Source organism: Apis laboriosa, unplaced genomic scaffold (genome assembly GCF_014066325.1).
Source record: "Apis laboriosa isolate Shangri-la unplaced genomic scaffold, ASM1406632v1 scaffold113_cov153, whole genome shotgun sequence".
NCBI lineage: Eukaryota > Metazoa > Arthropoda > Insecta > Hymenoptera > Apidae > Apis > Apis laboriosa.
The window spans coordinates 751,652-766,732 of NW_025220892.1; the positions used below are offsets into that span (position 1 = coordinate 751,652).

Consider the following 15,081-nt stretch of genomic DNA (forward strand, 5'->3'; position numbering starts at 1 on the left):
ACAAAAAAAAAAAAAAAAAAAAAAAAAGGAACGTAATTACCGATATCACCGATCCCACCCTCCGCCAAACAGAAGCGGATCGATGTACGTACACGCACGCAAAACGCCCACCCCTCGTCCAGAGAATATTCAAAAGCAGAAGAGCCGCTATTGACCATAAACGATAGTCATCATCATGAAGAGATACTCGATCTCTCGAACGTGTACCTCGCTCACGATCACCTCGAATACATATTTCGCGAAAAACGTAACCCATGTTGCGCAACGATGCCCCTTCCATTTTCGATCTGTGTCTCGTTGCGGGATAACAAGTCGGGCATCGAACAACGATGTTACGATGACTCTTTGTACGACGAAACATGTTTCTACGAAAAATGGATTCGATCAAAGGGCGAGAGAGATTACTATTAAGTTAAGTATTAACGATGTTGGCCTCGAAATATCGTTTTGGAGGGTATTAAAAGTTTCTTTCAACGTTGAAAAATTCGATATATCCCTTTGGATTCTACGGAATGATGGGAAATTTCAATTTCTTTGGACAAAAAAAATGGAAGTATTTACTTCGGGAATCAAGATTATTAATCGCAAATTCGAACGTTCCAATATAATAGATGCGATATTTCAACTTAAGAAAGACACTAATAAATCTCCTATTATATCTACGATATCCACAACAAAAGAAAATAATCGAGATTATTAATCGAAACGTTCAATTACGAAGCGCTATTTCCAACTAAAGGAATACAAATCTGTTGCTCACAAATTCTCTCCTCCTATCTTTCAACTTTCTCAAATATTTCAAAACTATTGAATAGAATCTTTTTAAACGAACCGAACAATTTGTTTCATTAATAAAAAAAAAAAAAAAGCAGAAATTCATTGCAACCTCTCTTCGACCCTAAAAAAATGTAACGAAACCATCCAAGAGCGGTAAAAAAACTATAAATTATAAAGTCTCAAAAACCGTTAAACGGCGTAATACGTGTTATCAACTCTTCGAGGACGACGATCACGGATTACAGTGTGGAAACACTCGAATCAGGATGATAGAAGAGAACGAGAGAGAGAGAGAGAGAGAGAGAGAGAGAGAGTTGGATCGCGTGTCAACGGAATAAAAATGAAACGAGGTAAACGAGAGGGCCTGCCGCAGCCTCACTTATCCCCGTGACGGTGGTGGATTGCGGTTTTTCAGCCGCGCACACGGTAATTGCCGGTGGAGTCGTAAGAGCATCGAATTACAACCGAATGGCTACGATCCTCGTCTCTTTTCATTAATTGAAAACACAACTGCCGGTGATTTGCCGATCGAATCCGCGGGCTATCGTTCAGTGGATTGAATCGATGGGGAGGGGGAGGGAAAAATGTGGAGAAGAAAGATCGATCGAATCTCGCGGTGGATTGGTTTGAGCCATGCTCGTCGATTCGTTTAATTGAAAGGATTCTCTCGTGAGCGAAATGCAGGTAAAATTAATACGGATGAAGAGGGCTTATGAGGGTGGGTTTGGGTTTACGACGTTGTCGACCTACGATGCTGGTTGGTTTTAGGGAAAATAGGAAAACGATGTATTAGGAAATACACGATAATATAATAAGCTGTTGGTAATAATATGTACAAGTGTGATGACAGCTTCGAGAATTAATGCAATGAGAATTAAATAAGCGTTTAATATTCCTATTCCTATTAATTATTAGTGTAAAGATCTTGCGAAAGCTTGAAATTGAAAAATAGATAATCCCTTTTTTCCTTTTACAGAAACAAAAGTAATCCCTTTTAAGTAATATTGTTACAGAACTACGGAAGTAACATTAAGTTCGAAAGTTACATTCAGAAGAGAAAAACACTCGTAACTTTCTTTTATCTTTTTATTCTTTTTCTTGTTTGCCTTACCGCAAAAAGAATAGATATCTAAAAAAAACTTTTTCTATCCCCGATCCCAATAATATCTCGTTTATTAAATATAATCTAAAATTGATTAAGAAAAACTCGAGGGAGTCGACGAAAATTAAATTCATTCGCATCTTTCTTCCACGGGATAATATTATATCATTGCATGCGTGCGATCCTTATTTTAAGTTAATCGACAACGTGATTAATCGTCGTGATAGACGAGCATGAAAGCATAATTAATGCGTTATAAACAAGATACACGTATCAGGAATCGTAACGATGATATCGTTAATCGTTGGTTAACGAGAATACAGAGATTCGTATCGCTCGTTTCCGAGATAAGCAACTCAGAAATGCAGATATACGCGTTTTCTATGTTAATCGATAACCGATCACCGGACGGTAATTTGGATGTTTCCAAATGGTATCGTAGAAATTGAATATCGCGAAACAATATTCGATGATCAAATTATTTTCCTTCCCCTCGCCCTGTTCCTAATCTCTCCATTTCGTCATCATCCCCCTCCCCCTTCTCCAAAGAAATTTTCAACCTCGCCCTCGTCACTTCCCCTTTAAAATGCAAATCACGCGTGTGAGATTTACGATAATTTCCCTGGATTAAACGCAATTATGGGTATTCGTTCATTAAATGTTCTACGTTGCATGTTAACGAACGAAAGTTTGCAGGATGAAACGTAAAATTGAACAATTTCGAATCGCGTTATTTTTATTACAATGGGACGGCACGTGATTTGACCGTAAAATAAACCGCGAAATCAGCTCATTGTTTTACAACTCGTGCTCGCAGCTGGGATAAAATCCGAATGGTGGACATTCCCCACTTTTTAACATGGCATAAAAACTTAGGGAAGAGAAATATGCGCAAACATGCGGAAAATTTTCGATCAAATTAATTTCTTCGACTAATTGTATCTCATAAATTCAACGAACGACAAAGTATGCAATGTTTCTTCTTCAAAGGAAACAAAAATCACAAAAAATTGGTTACCATATTATCACGCATACATCAGAACTAATTATTCGTCGTTTATTAATTTTCATTAAATTTTTTTTCTACGCTACGACTGATGATTTTTTGATCGTTCTTTCTACTTTTAAATTATTACAATCGAAACGTTTACGTTTAATATCAAAACACAGAGTTCAAGAATTGGAGATTCCAGAAAAATTTCCCAATTTCAAAATTGTCAAAATGCCCGAATTTTCCAATATCGAAAAAAATTCGAAACGAAAAAAGCTTTCGAGCAGAACCTATCCAAATTTTCATCTCTCTCCGTAAGCGCATATTTCTTCGTTAAAAGCCGCTCTATCGAGGCAGCTCTCGTGCCATCGATAACACGCAACAACAACAACTGTTCAAGTCCACGGTTCAAGGATCCAAAAATTTGACTGGAAAAAGCCAAAAATTCACCGACTCTCGCGCCGAACGAACCTGGATATCTCCACAATTTTCGCACTAGAGGCAACAAACACTGTTCCGAAACGTACCGGTCAATCTACGCGGTCAATACATAAGCGTTTCCAAAGCGAGGGAATAGAATTGCAATGAGAGGTTTCTCGAAGTAGAAATTTCCCACAAAGGTCAGGCCATCGCGCTCGACATATGCGTTAGATACACTACTGTGAAAAATTCATAGAACTTTCTCTCTCTCTCTCTCTCTTTCTGCATATGAATCGAAAAAAATTGCAATTGTTTCCTGCATTTTTGGTTTCGTTTAACAACCGATAATTTTCTCTTCAACGCGAATAAAAATTCGAATTTTTATTTTTTATCGTATCACTTGTTCTTTGATTTGCGACAGAAATTTCATTTCATCGACTCTTTCGTTTCACTAGGTGAAACGAAGATGAATTCGAGATACAATTTCTACAATTAATCTCGCAGCCAGTAATCACCATCCGTTAAGAATTCGTTTATTTTCGAAAAGTGGTCCGCGGCCATCCGGCCGGTGGATCATAATTTAAAAAACGATCCATCCGGTTTCCTGCAGGCGTCCGCCTGCAATCTGTCCACTCGGCCGTCGCTACGTGCAACAACCCCCTTTTCAACCACCCCCCTTCCCCCTAGACAGAGACATTTGGCGCGCGTATACTTCTCTGCCATTCCATTTAGCCGGCGTTCCGCGTAATCTGAACGGCAAAAGCGAGCCTCACGGTACGAGACAAGGGTAAAATATCCAGATGCGTGTTGCGAAAGGAGGAAAGAGAGAGAGGAGGGCACACGCGACAGAGGAATTCTCCTGTGGCGAAAGGAAAGGAGAGACGAATAGGGGGAGGGGAGGAAAGACGCGAAGCCAAAGCGTCGCGCCAACGATTCCAGCTTTATACACACACACACACACACGTACACACTGGCTGTTGCAGAGGAGAAAGAGAGGAGGAGACTCACTCGCGTGGTGAGAAGGAGGACGATTCCACGTACGTTGAACGGGGGTGAAACGTCTATGTAATCCGAGCCAGTTGCATTATCTCGCGACTCCGTGTGTCCCTTTCCACCCTCTGTCACGCGACCATGGTTTATGTTCTTTCGCAACGACTTCTCGCTCGTTTGCCGGCCGCTCGCTCGAGATTCCCTGTATCTGATCTGTACGCGGTGTTAATACATTTGTGTTTGGATAACGATCGATCCGATATTCGGAAAGAGATAAGGAAGAAATACGAATAATCGATTTGTAGAAAAATTTAAATTTGACTTATCGAGAGGATTTATAAGGATAATTTAAATGAGAGGACGTGATATCGTGTATCGATTGATTCTATGTAATTTAATAAATGAGCCTCGACTGACTTTTTTGTATTTTTTTTTGTTTCAGCTTCTAGAATCGACCCTGGAAAGATACGTTATGAATATATTAATGACACCGTGTATATATTATGGTAACCGTGTGAGGCCATGTGTATCCGATTTCGCGAGAACCGTGTTAGCTTCACGTTTCACGGAATACGGAATATCAAAGGGGGAATGGAGATGTTCACTGTCCGGGATAGTAATAATGCACAACACGTTTCACGCGTTGGATTAATCTTGCGCGAACGATTGGACGGGAGGGAGGGGGAAAAAATAATATATTCCCATTTCTCGATTTTTCATAGTGGATTATGAACGACGAAGGATGGAAGAGGGAACAAAAAAATTGATCGATCAGCGTGGAAGCGAAACGACAAATATGCCGTACACAATCAACCCCCATTAGATTGTGTTTAACTTCGTCTCCATTAATTATTCGATATTCGTGACGTTGATGGTATTATAAAGTTGGGCTCGGCACAAAGATTGTGTGTGTTTAAAAAAAAAGAATATAAATAATGTGAAGAAGAGTGCATCGAAAGAAGAGGGTTGAAGGGTCGATGGACAATAAAGGGATGTTGGTTTTGGAGGGACTAATGTACCGATGATTGACCAGAAAACGTGGCACAATTTGTCAAATAAATACAATGTTTGAACCGCGTATCGTTTTACGATGAAAATTGATGATGTGTAACAAGAGACCCACGATTGTTTAATATTCATCTCATCGAGAAAATTGATCGGCTTCTTCCCTATGATCGGTTTACTTTTCATAAAGTTCGAATTCGATTCCCCGACTACGAGCTTTAAAATTTTTATATTAAATTATTATTAATTCTACGTTTATCCAAATCAGAAAATTTCTATTAACGATAAATTTTCGATTCTCCTTTTATAAAACTTTTGTTTCAGATTCAAAGAATAAAAATATATAAGTTATACAAATTATAGGATGTGAAATATTTATTTCTTTTAATTAAAAGATTCAAAAATCAGAATCTTGTAATTAAAAAGGGGAGAAGTAAAAATTATTATCAACTGCCAGTCGCGATGAAAATAATTCATCGGGAAAAGATAAAAAGGAAGGATGTCGAGGGGGAGGGGGGGGAGTGTTTCGTTTGAAATCAGGACGCGCCTCATAAATTGATACCGACGAAAATTTGAGAGAAATATTAAAATTTCATTGTATCCTTCGTTGAAGTTTGCGCCTCCAGTCTCGTCGCACTTTTATTTCCTTTCAGATTCCCTCTAATATTTTATAGAGTATCCTCCTCCTTGCATTTTTCGAAATAAATATCCACCCGCCAAGCAACGATATTAAATTCGCATACTAGCCCGTTTTTATTTAACTAGACAGTGGTAGACAGCCAAGCCCCCTGATTCCACCGAATATTTCGCTAACAAAATTATCTTTCCTTTCGAATCTTACCTAAAAAAATCCACGGATATGTTCGAGCATACCAACTTTTTCCTTTCTATCTTTTTCAACGATATATTTTTAATATCAAATATATAACTAATTAAAACCGAACGAAATTTAATTTATCGATATATACGATTTCTTTGCAATTGTGGCTAAAAACGAGAATTTAACAATTTTTGGAGAAAAATATCTTCGAAGGTATTTCTTCGAAACGTTGTCGATTGTTAATTTTTGATCACCAGAGAGAATATTTTAAAATATCTTAAAAACTTATCGATATTTATCGCTGTTATTTTTTTTTTAAACTAAAATAATATGATTTAAATTTATAGAATAATTGCAACGTGAAATTCGCACGAAATTCCTATTTCATAACAAAAAAAAAGAGAGAGAGAGAGAGAGAGAGACTAAAAACTTATTTGGAGAGCTGAAATTGAAAAATATTCGATAATTACGAAACTAGACAGATATCAACCGGATGTGGAACCGTGAAGCCAATAAAAAAATTGCGATATCCTGGCCGTGGATCAACGTTCGTTCTCGCAGACCGATGAAACAAGGTTTTGGCTGGCGTGTTCCCATCACCGCGGAATTAATACGAATTTCCATAACTATTGGATGAGGTTATCACAACTATACCTGTATCCATATGTAGTAGCAAGCCGGTTAAACCGGAACAACTGTAGTAACTCGTTCGAGCGATGAGTACACGTCTTCAGTTTTACCGTGCTCGAATTATCCGCAAACAGAATCCTACACGATTTCAAACAATTCCATGTAAATTCTCGTTTCCATGAAAACGTTATCGATCTTTTAATAACAACCAGCGTAATTGCCTCCTTCAAAACATAATATTTTCACAACAAATATCTCTTGATTAATGTTATATTTTCTATTTTTTTAAAAAATTGATTAATGAATCGTTGGTGAATTGTTTGGAAAATTTTTTCTTTTTTTCCCCCGTTCGTATGAAAATTGTAATGAGAGATGAAGAGATTCGAAAGGGAGGTGGAATCAAGCGGATTAAAGAACTTATAACTCAGATATAAATCAGGAATAGAATTTCTCGTACAAATCGACGTGCAACATTCCAAGATTTCTCTCGCGACTCAAAAATTTTACGGACAATTGAGTTGGATATCCTAAATTTTTCACGATCGAGCATTTCCCGATCGTAGCTCGATCGTAATTTATCTTCCTGAATACGATCATCAAATCGAATATATATATCTCCATGTCCATAAAGTTTTTACCTCTACTTTCAACAATTTTCTTTCGCCCTTTCTCTTTTTTCATAATCGTTATTAATTTTTTTAAAGCGTTTTTTCGCGATTCATCGTGTATTATTTTCAGGATCCGATACACACGAATTATTATCAAAAATCATATCTGTAAGATTAAAGATATTCTTAACAATCTTCATTTTTAAATTTACAATCTATTCTTCCATTCGAAAAGTTCGAACAATCTAAATCTATGTCTCATACATCCAATTCTGCACAAAATATTAATATTAATAGAAAGAAATTAATTTCGAATTAATATTGATTTCAATTTTTATAATAATCTTAGTATTCAAGTTTCCAATTTTCAATTCCGTTTCGAACAAAACCAAACAAGTTTCAAAGCGAGCCAATTTCTCCTCCAGCTTCGTCGCCAAAAAAGAGACGAAATTGATTTCACGCAAGAAATGACAATAAAAAAGTGGGGGAGGAGGAAAAAGGGGGAAAAGGAACGAAACGACCTTGTTCTCAATTTTTCAATTTATCAGCAAGATTCTATCTGACCCGTCGAAATTTCAATTCGCCAAAGAGGCGAACGATGGCTCGAAGTTTGGACCGGGTTTGCGCCGGAAACAAGGACACATGGCGCGAAATTCGACACGGCTCGAGCAACAAATTTTTCACAGAGCTCGCTGCCATCGATAAATCACCGGGATAAACCGTCGCAACACCGGATCCACGAATTTTAGATTGTTGTATTCGTATTCGACGAAATAATAGACGAAAAAAATCAAGGCGATCAAGAGGGGAAAAAATAAAATGGAGAAATCATCATTTTAAGAATTATCTATTTAAGAATAAATCTTAAATTCTATTCCATTTCATCGTCTCAGAATTATTCCACGATTCAATTTCAAGTAATAGCAAAAAAAAAAAATTAATTTTTGCATTAAAAGAATATTAAGTACTTTTAATATAAATGATACGTTTAATTTACTAATTTTGAAATAATTGCAGAGCCAACCAAGAATGTAAGAATCTTTTAAAATACCCTCTTAATCGAATGAAAAGTGAATATTCGCCAAGTGATTTAACCACCCTCTGCACGTTCATTGAATAACCGCGAATTTTAAAAAGCTTCTGCTCGGAAGGAAGAATCATCACGATCATCCGGCAATTATAATTCTTTCGAACGATCGAACGGTGAGAAATTAATTTAAATTCTTTGCCTCCCGAGCAAATAAAACTTTCATCCCGCGACGAGACGAACTTGGAATAAACAAGCGAAACATCCATTCTTTCTCCACTCGTCCCGATATCGACGACGATTATTTTTCACCGACAGAAACATCGGCTAAATCGACAAAAGATAAGAGGGAGGATACGATTTACAACGAAATCGAAACTCGATGGCGGCGCCATATTTTAAGGGAAGAGAATCGAGGGTTGGCAACGAAACCGCGAAAGAGGAAGAGCAACAAACCATGTGGATGGAACGAACGATCGACAAAGGAGAGTACATATATATATACAGAACGAAACTAAAAGCATCGAATAGCAGGAAAATCACGATATTTCATTTATTCTCCTACTACCTATTTCTCTACCTTCTATTCTTTCTCCTTACTCTTTTCGCAAACATTCGATTCACGTGGAGAAAATCGATTTCCTTCCGCTCGTGGAATCAAGTAAGTAAGTAAATAAGTACGTTCTTCTCTCCATAAAGAGTCGTGAAAAATAACAATCGCTAATTTTTTTGTAGTTGCAACGATATATAAATGAGAACCGCTTCGTAATTAATATTCTTTCGCCAACTAGATAACCAAGAAGGGTTTACGTGTAATACACGAGACAAACATGTAGAACGCGAGCTTTTTAATATTTTTCTCCGACAGAACGCGTCAAGATTGATATTACTCGTTTTTTCGAGCGTGGTGAAAGGAGTGGCCGACTTCTTTTTGATTTTGGTGGAATATCTCGTCTGGTGGATAATCGAGGACAAGAAACGTACGATCTTTAGACCCTCGTTACCGTAGTCGGCTTGGTTGTTTTGTGTCGTTGGAGGAAATTATTAAACGAGACTTGTTCGAATTAATATCGGTCGATTTTCACAAAGTATTCCGTGAAACTGGGTTAAACTGTAATCTTAAACTCGTGGAAGATAGACGAAAATTTCATTAAAATTAAAGTTTCGAATCCGTTTTATAGCGTACGCGATGATGAGAGAAGGAAAAAAGATGATTCGAAAGTTTCAAATTGTCTCTTTGACTTGGAAAAAGGGATTCATAAATTTATAGAATGATATTCGTTAAATTTTTTAAGATTTCCAAATGCAAATATTGTTAATTTTCTATAGAAACATGCATGGATACAACGTACGAAACCGTTTAACCCCTTAAATTATTATTAATTGACTAATTAATTCTTATGATTCATCATAGTTATTGTTATGTTACAATATATCATAATTAATATTACTGCGATTTATATAACGTAATTACACATTGTTTTCCATCACTATTATTATGATATATTATCATTACATTATACGTTATTATAATCTCATTTTTTATACTGGAATAGACAAGAATTTCCACGATACTATTTCCATGTACGTACACGATGTTGCCATCAACTTTGTCAAACGAAATTTTTTTCTTCTATACGCGATCCGTCGCTTCAGAATTAATCCTCGAACCCGATTGCGTGAAACATCCACTATTTCCTGTTACGAAACCGTAGTAGATCGTGTTAGGCAAATTTACTCAACGAGTTCTTTAACGAAACGAGAAAATTGAAAAGAGAGGCAACGTTTCCTCTCTCTCTCTTTTTTTTTAATTAACCATAACCCAAGCTTAAAAAGATCCTTGTATCTTCCATTGGATTAACCACGGATTAAGTATCACGTTGGAGGGATATTTAGCCTGCAATTTATCCACTTTTGTATCGCGTTATATTTAAAATCGATGCAGTAATACGTATTTGAAACGATTTAATATACATCAAGCAAATCTATTTCAATTTTAAATCTCTCTCTCTTTCTCTCTTTCTCTCTCTCTCTCTTTCTCTCTCTTTCTCTTTCTCCCCTTCCCGCGGAACGTTTTGCTCCGTGAGTTTTAATATTTCCGGATATTCTCGAGCCCCTTCTGCTTCCTTTCAAAATTCCCACCCACAGAGAGAAAAATCCGCGGGATGTTTCCCCTCTCTTCCTTTCTTTTTTTCCTGAAGGATCCCTTCCTAATTTCACGCAACCCTCGCCGTGACCGTACGCGAAATTAGGTAATTACAAACGGTGGCGGTAAAAATCATATGGTAACGAAATTCAAATCGGAATACGGTAATTCAGATCTCGAGAGAAATCGAGGGAAATATGAAAATCGTCCGGATTTAAAAAAGGGAGAGAAAAAGAGAGAGAGAGAAGGAGAGAGAGAAGGGGTGAGAAAATGGAGAGGAGATGGAAGGCGAACCGGCTCGAAAATCTCATCTCTGAATTACATCGTCTCCGGTTGGCACGTTCCTCATCGGTCAGGAAACTTCGCGCTGGAATTGTAATTCGTTCCGGCCGAAGATGCGCCGAGTTCATCCTGTCTCCGGAGAGGGATGAACAGGATGAACAGGGGGGAAAAAATCGCGAAATTTCGTTAAACACATTACGAGCGTGAAACTCGGTTAAAAAACTCGACGGGGATGACGGGGAGTGGGAAAATTCGTGATACGAATTTGCAACTTTTTACAGACGCCTCGTTTGTTTTTTTCGAGCTTTCGAGAGTAGGATGTTAATTTTTCTCGTTTCTTTTTCTCTTTTTAATAAAAATATATCAATTCGGTTAATAACTAAATTTTATTATTTATTAACGCGATTTTGGATCAAAGACTTTTTTGATTATTACTCTATTATTACTTGGCCTATTTTTTTTTATAATATATTTGAGAATAAAACTCTCGAGAGTTAATTAGAGAAAAAGCAGTCTGAAGAATAATTCTTCGAAAAATTTGATTACAGCGAAATAAAAATTTGTGAATAAAAATTATCTAACTTATCTAACCTTTCGTTTCATATTTTAAATTCTTTCCACTCATTGCTATATATATATATTTCTCTTATAAAATAAAATATAAACTTTAAAATCGGACGTATAATTTACGTGTAAAATGTTATTAATCTGAGAAAACTTATTGGCCAGTCGAGAACCGTTTTCCAATGTTTAACGTCATTTAGGAAAAGCATCGAATGACAAACTGAACGGTTTAATGCGGATTCACGGTGATCATTTAGCAAATCGATACCCTGATTAAACGCACGACGCGTCTTCCGGTTAATTAACCGCTATCACGCGGTTCCAGAATTACGTGGAAATAGTCCTATTTCAAGTTTGAAATATTGAAAGGGCGAAAAGGTGTTTTATGGACTTTTTTGAAAACCGATTTTATTCCAAATCACGAGTGACGCAAGTGTAGAATATATGTCACGTCCGAAACGCTAATAAATTTCCCTAGATAAGATCGTAAATCACCTTTCGAATTACTAAATCTACCTTATCCTCTGCTCGAATTCATCCGTTATAAGCAATAGTGAAGTGTACACGACACCAGGATCAATCGAAGAATCTAAATTTAAGTTTTACATCCAATGAATAATGGTAAAGACATTTTCTGAAATTGGAATAGAAATCTGAGAATGAAAAATTCTGATTTTACCTCAATAATTTAACAAAAGAGCGTTGAACATTTTCTAAGATTGGAATGGAAATTTGAAAAATCAATTTTAGATTCATTTAAAATCCAAACTTGTCTTTGATATATAATATTAATTACAAAGATATGAGAATCATCATGTAGATAGAGGAAGAATATAGTCATCAGCATACTTTCTTAATAAATTATATATACAAAATATATTTCAGATATATTTTGATATTCTATCTACTGCCTAAATATATCACTAAACAAATTACCGTCCATATACATGAGCGATCAAATCTCAAAGAGAGACACGGCATGCGATAAAAAAAAAAAAATTTATTGCAACTATTTGCAGCTATAAAGTATGCAAACAACAAAACGATGAAAACGAAAACACTGACAAGAATCTAAGAGAGAAAAGGCAAAAAACAAAAAAAAAAATTCGCTCTACATTCGAGGACACGGAGTCGCGGTTCCATTTATCGAGTGATTGGTCAGCTGAATGATTGGATGGCTACCTTTTGGCGCAATTTTGCCAAATCCAATTTCCGCCCTGTATTTTCTTTATCGCGTTTCAACTTCAATCGGTTAAGTCTCGTATCTGGCCTATGCACACTTATAAATCGATACAATTTCTAATTGCTTCTCGAAATGTTCTCAATCGAAATAATTACCCGAAAAGATAATTTAATAATCTAATAAACGTGGATGTTTCATTATTTTTCTTTATTTTTCCTTTTCTTTTTTTCTTTTTTTCTTTCTCTCTATAATTTAATGACGAAAAGTATATAGTAATGTGCAAAAATCTTAGTTTTCTAGATGAAATAGAAATATTGTAAAGTAAAAACACAAAAAATATAATTTATATAATTTGAAATAATTTATTCAGATTTGTTTGAGAATCATAATGATCTATTTTTTGATAATTTCATATTTCCCGCTATCGTTTCTGTAATATTTCTTAAAGTTAATTTTTATTTTGATCTTTGTATATAATTTCGTGTATTTAATAATAATTTGTGAATCAGAAAAAGTTATAAAAAATTAATAAAAAAATATCTACACATTCACATTTTGTACAAGTGTGTGTAGTTATTATATTATTCAAGATTATTGCACAATATATATTTTTTATCGCGATGTATATTTTACCTCCGTCACATGTTACAAAGTACTTTTCATCGACTCTACAGAACCCTACTTCTTTCTTATTTTGTCTCATTTATGTTCTTGGAAAATAATGTTTAGACAAGTTTGGATAATGTATTTTTATAATAAATACGAATTTCCTCGAAATAATGTATAAGATTGTTAAATTTATTGAAACTTGCTTCGGGGCAAATGAGCATAAAATAGATTTGTTAATAATACCATAGAAGTCACTAACGATCACGAAATTGAAAAGTATTATAATTTAACATTCATAAAATTCTCGATATTTCTAATATTGTCTATTTCTAATTTGTTTAAGTAAGAAAAAATGCTAGTTTTATTTAGATAAGATAATTAATATATCGTAATTTTTAAATTTGAAATATCATACCGCAATTCTTTAATTTTTTTCTAAAATTCTATCTTCGAATTTCACTCTATATTGATGACACGTATCAGAATATAGAGTCATTCGAAATTATCGATAAAATTGGACACTTACCTTTTACGATGACTGGAGTAGAAAAGAAGAAGAAAATTAGGATCAGCTTCATCGATAATAATTTCATTCCGTACTCCTCCATATTTAAAATGGATCCGTTACAGGAACATAGATAAACACACCGAACACGACAAAACGTATGTAAACACAGAAGGGTCACTCACACATCCGACCGAACGTACTTTCTCGTTCTCAAAATAAGTCACTTCACAGTTCACGCTCACAATTTACCGTCATTTGTCGTAAAATCGACTCTAGAAAATGGAAATCTATCGTATGCTCGATTTTTCGTTATATTTATGAAGTACTTACTTCCATTGGACACATAATTTTTTGAAATGTTTCAGAAATTTCACTTGAGCAGCTGTTTACCATTAAATGACGTAATATCACGAATATAAAACGTATTTTGTTACGAGGAATCGTTATCTGCGAATATTTCACTTATATTCAATCGTTGATGTAACACTTTTCACGAAAGACTTTCACTTTTCCGAATTAAATTCGAAACGAACGAACGAACGAAATTTTTAATGCGTCATTACGTTCGAGTATCAATCCCGCGACTAAAAGTTCGATACAATCGTAAAACGTATCTGATTGGCTGACAAATAATCGAAAGTAAAAATCAAATCGAGAATAATTTCTCGAAAAGATCGAATTGTATCAATGTGTCAAGAGACAATGTTTCCGTAGCAACTATCGATTATACGCACTTTACCGATTTAAAATTTTAAAAATATTGCTTTCTCAATGCATTTTTTTCTTTCGATACATACAATATCAAGATGTTATCATATTCGTTAACAAGATGTTATACAAATAGCACGAATTCACGATCGACACGTTCGAGAAATCGATCAATCGAAGAATAGTTTAACATTACACCGCGAGTTCGCTCGTAACAGGTGAATTGTCAAAGGACGCGGAATCACTGTATTTGAATTCGTTCAATGTCGACAGCTTCGAAACTAAACGTTTCATTAAATATCCACACGGAAATCAATTTTGTTTCTCGGTCTTCGTTTCTGAACACGAACATCGATGACAGTAATCATCCTTTTATTTTTGCCGGTTTCCATGCACACTCGCGATTTTTTCTTCAGTCTCGTATTCACTGTCAATTTTCTAACATTATTTCGCTGCTCCGTTTTTCAGGTGTGTCACTCAATATTCCTCAAAATATTCAAAATTTCCTCTGAAAGAGACTGATACGAACACGTACTCATCACTGAATCACGCGACGAAGAAATAAAACTCGCATGTACCACCGCACACCTACGCGGGAGTGTGAACACTGTAGAATTGCTCGAAAGGGAAGGAGGCCTCTGCCCCCGCAGAGATCCACGGAGATTGCCGAACGGAACCGACTAGGCACGAGCGTACGAGCGATCAGCATCC

The 15,081-nt window shown here is 35.7% G+C and overlaps 1 protein-coding gene across 1 annotated transcript in view; it reads right to left on the reverse strand.

Moving 5' to 3' along the window:
• LOC122715802 (nephrin) overlaps positions 1-13,792 on the reverse strand; it is a 371,464-nt gene extending 357,672 nt beyond the window's left edge. Inside the window, exon 1 of the mRNA XM_043938275.1 lies at positions 13,681-13,792. Within this exon, the coding sequence (XP_043794210.1) occupies positions 13,681-13,762 (82 nt within the window). The 5' untranslated portion in view covers positions 13,763-13,792. The remainder of the gene's footprint in view (positions 1-13,680) is intronic.
• Between the last annotated feature and the right edge of the window lie 1,289 nt (positions 13,793-15,081).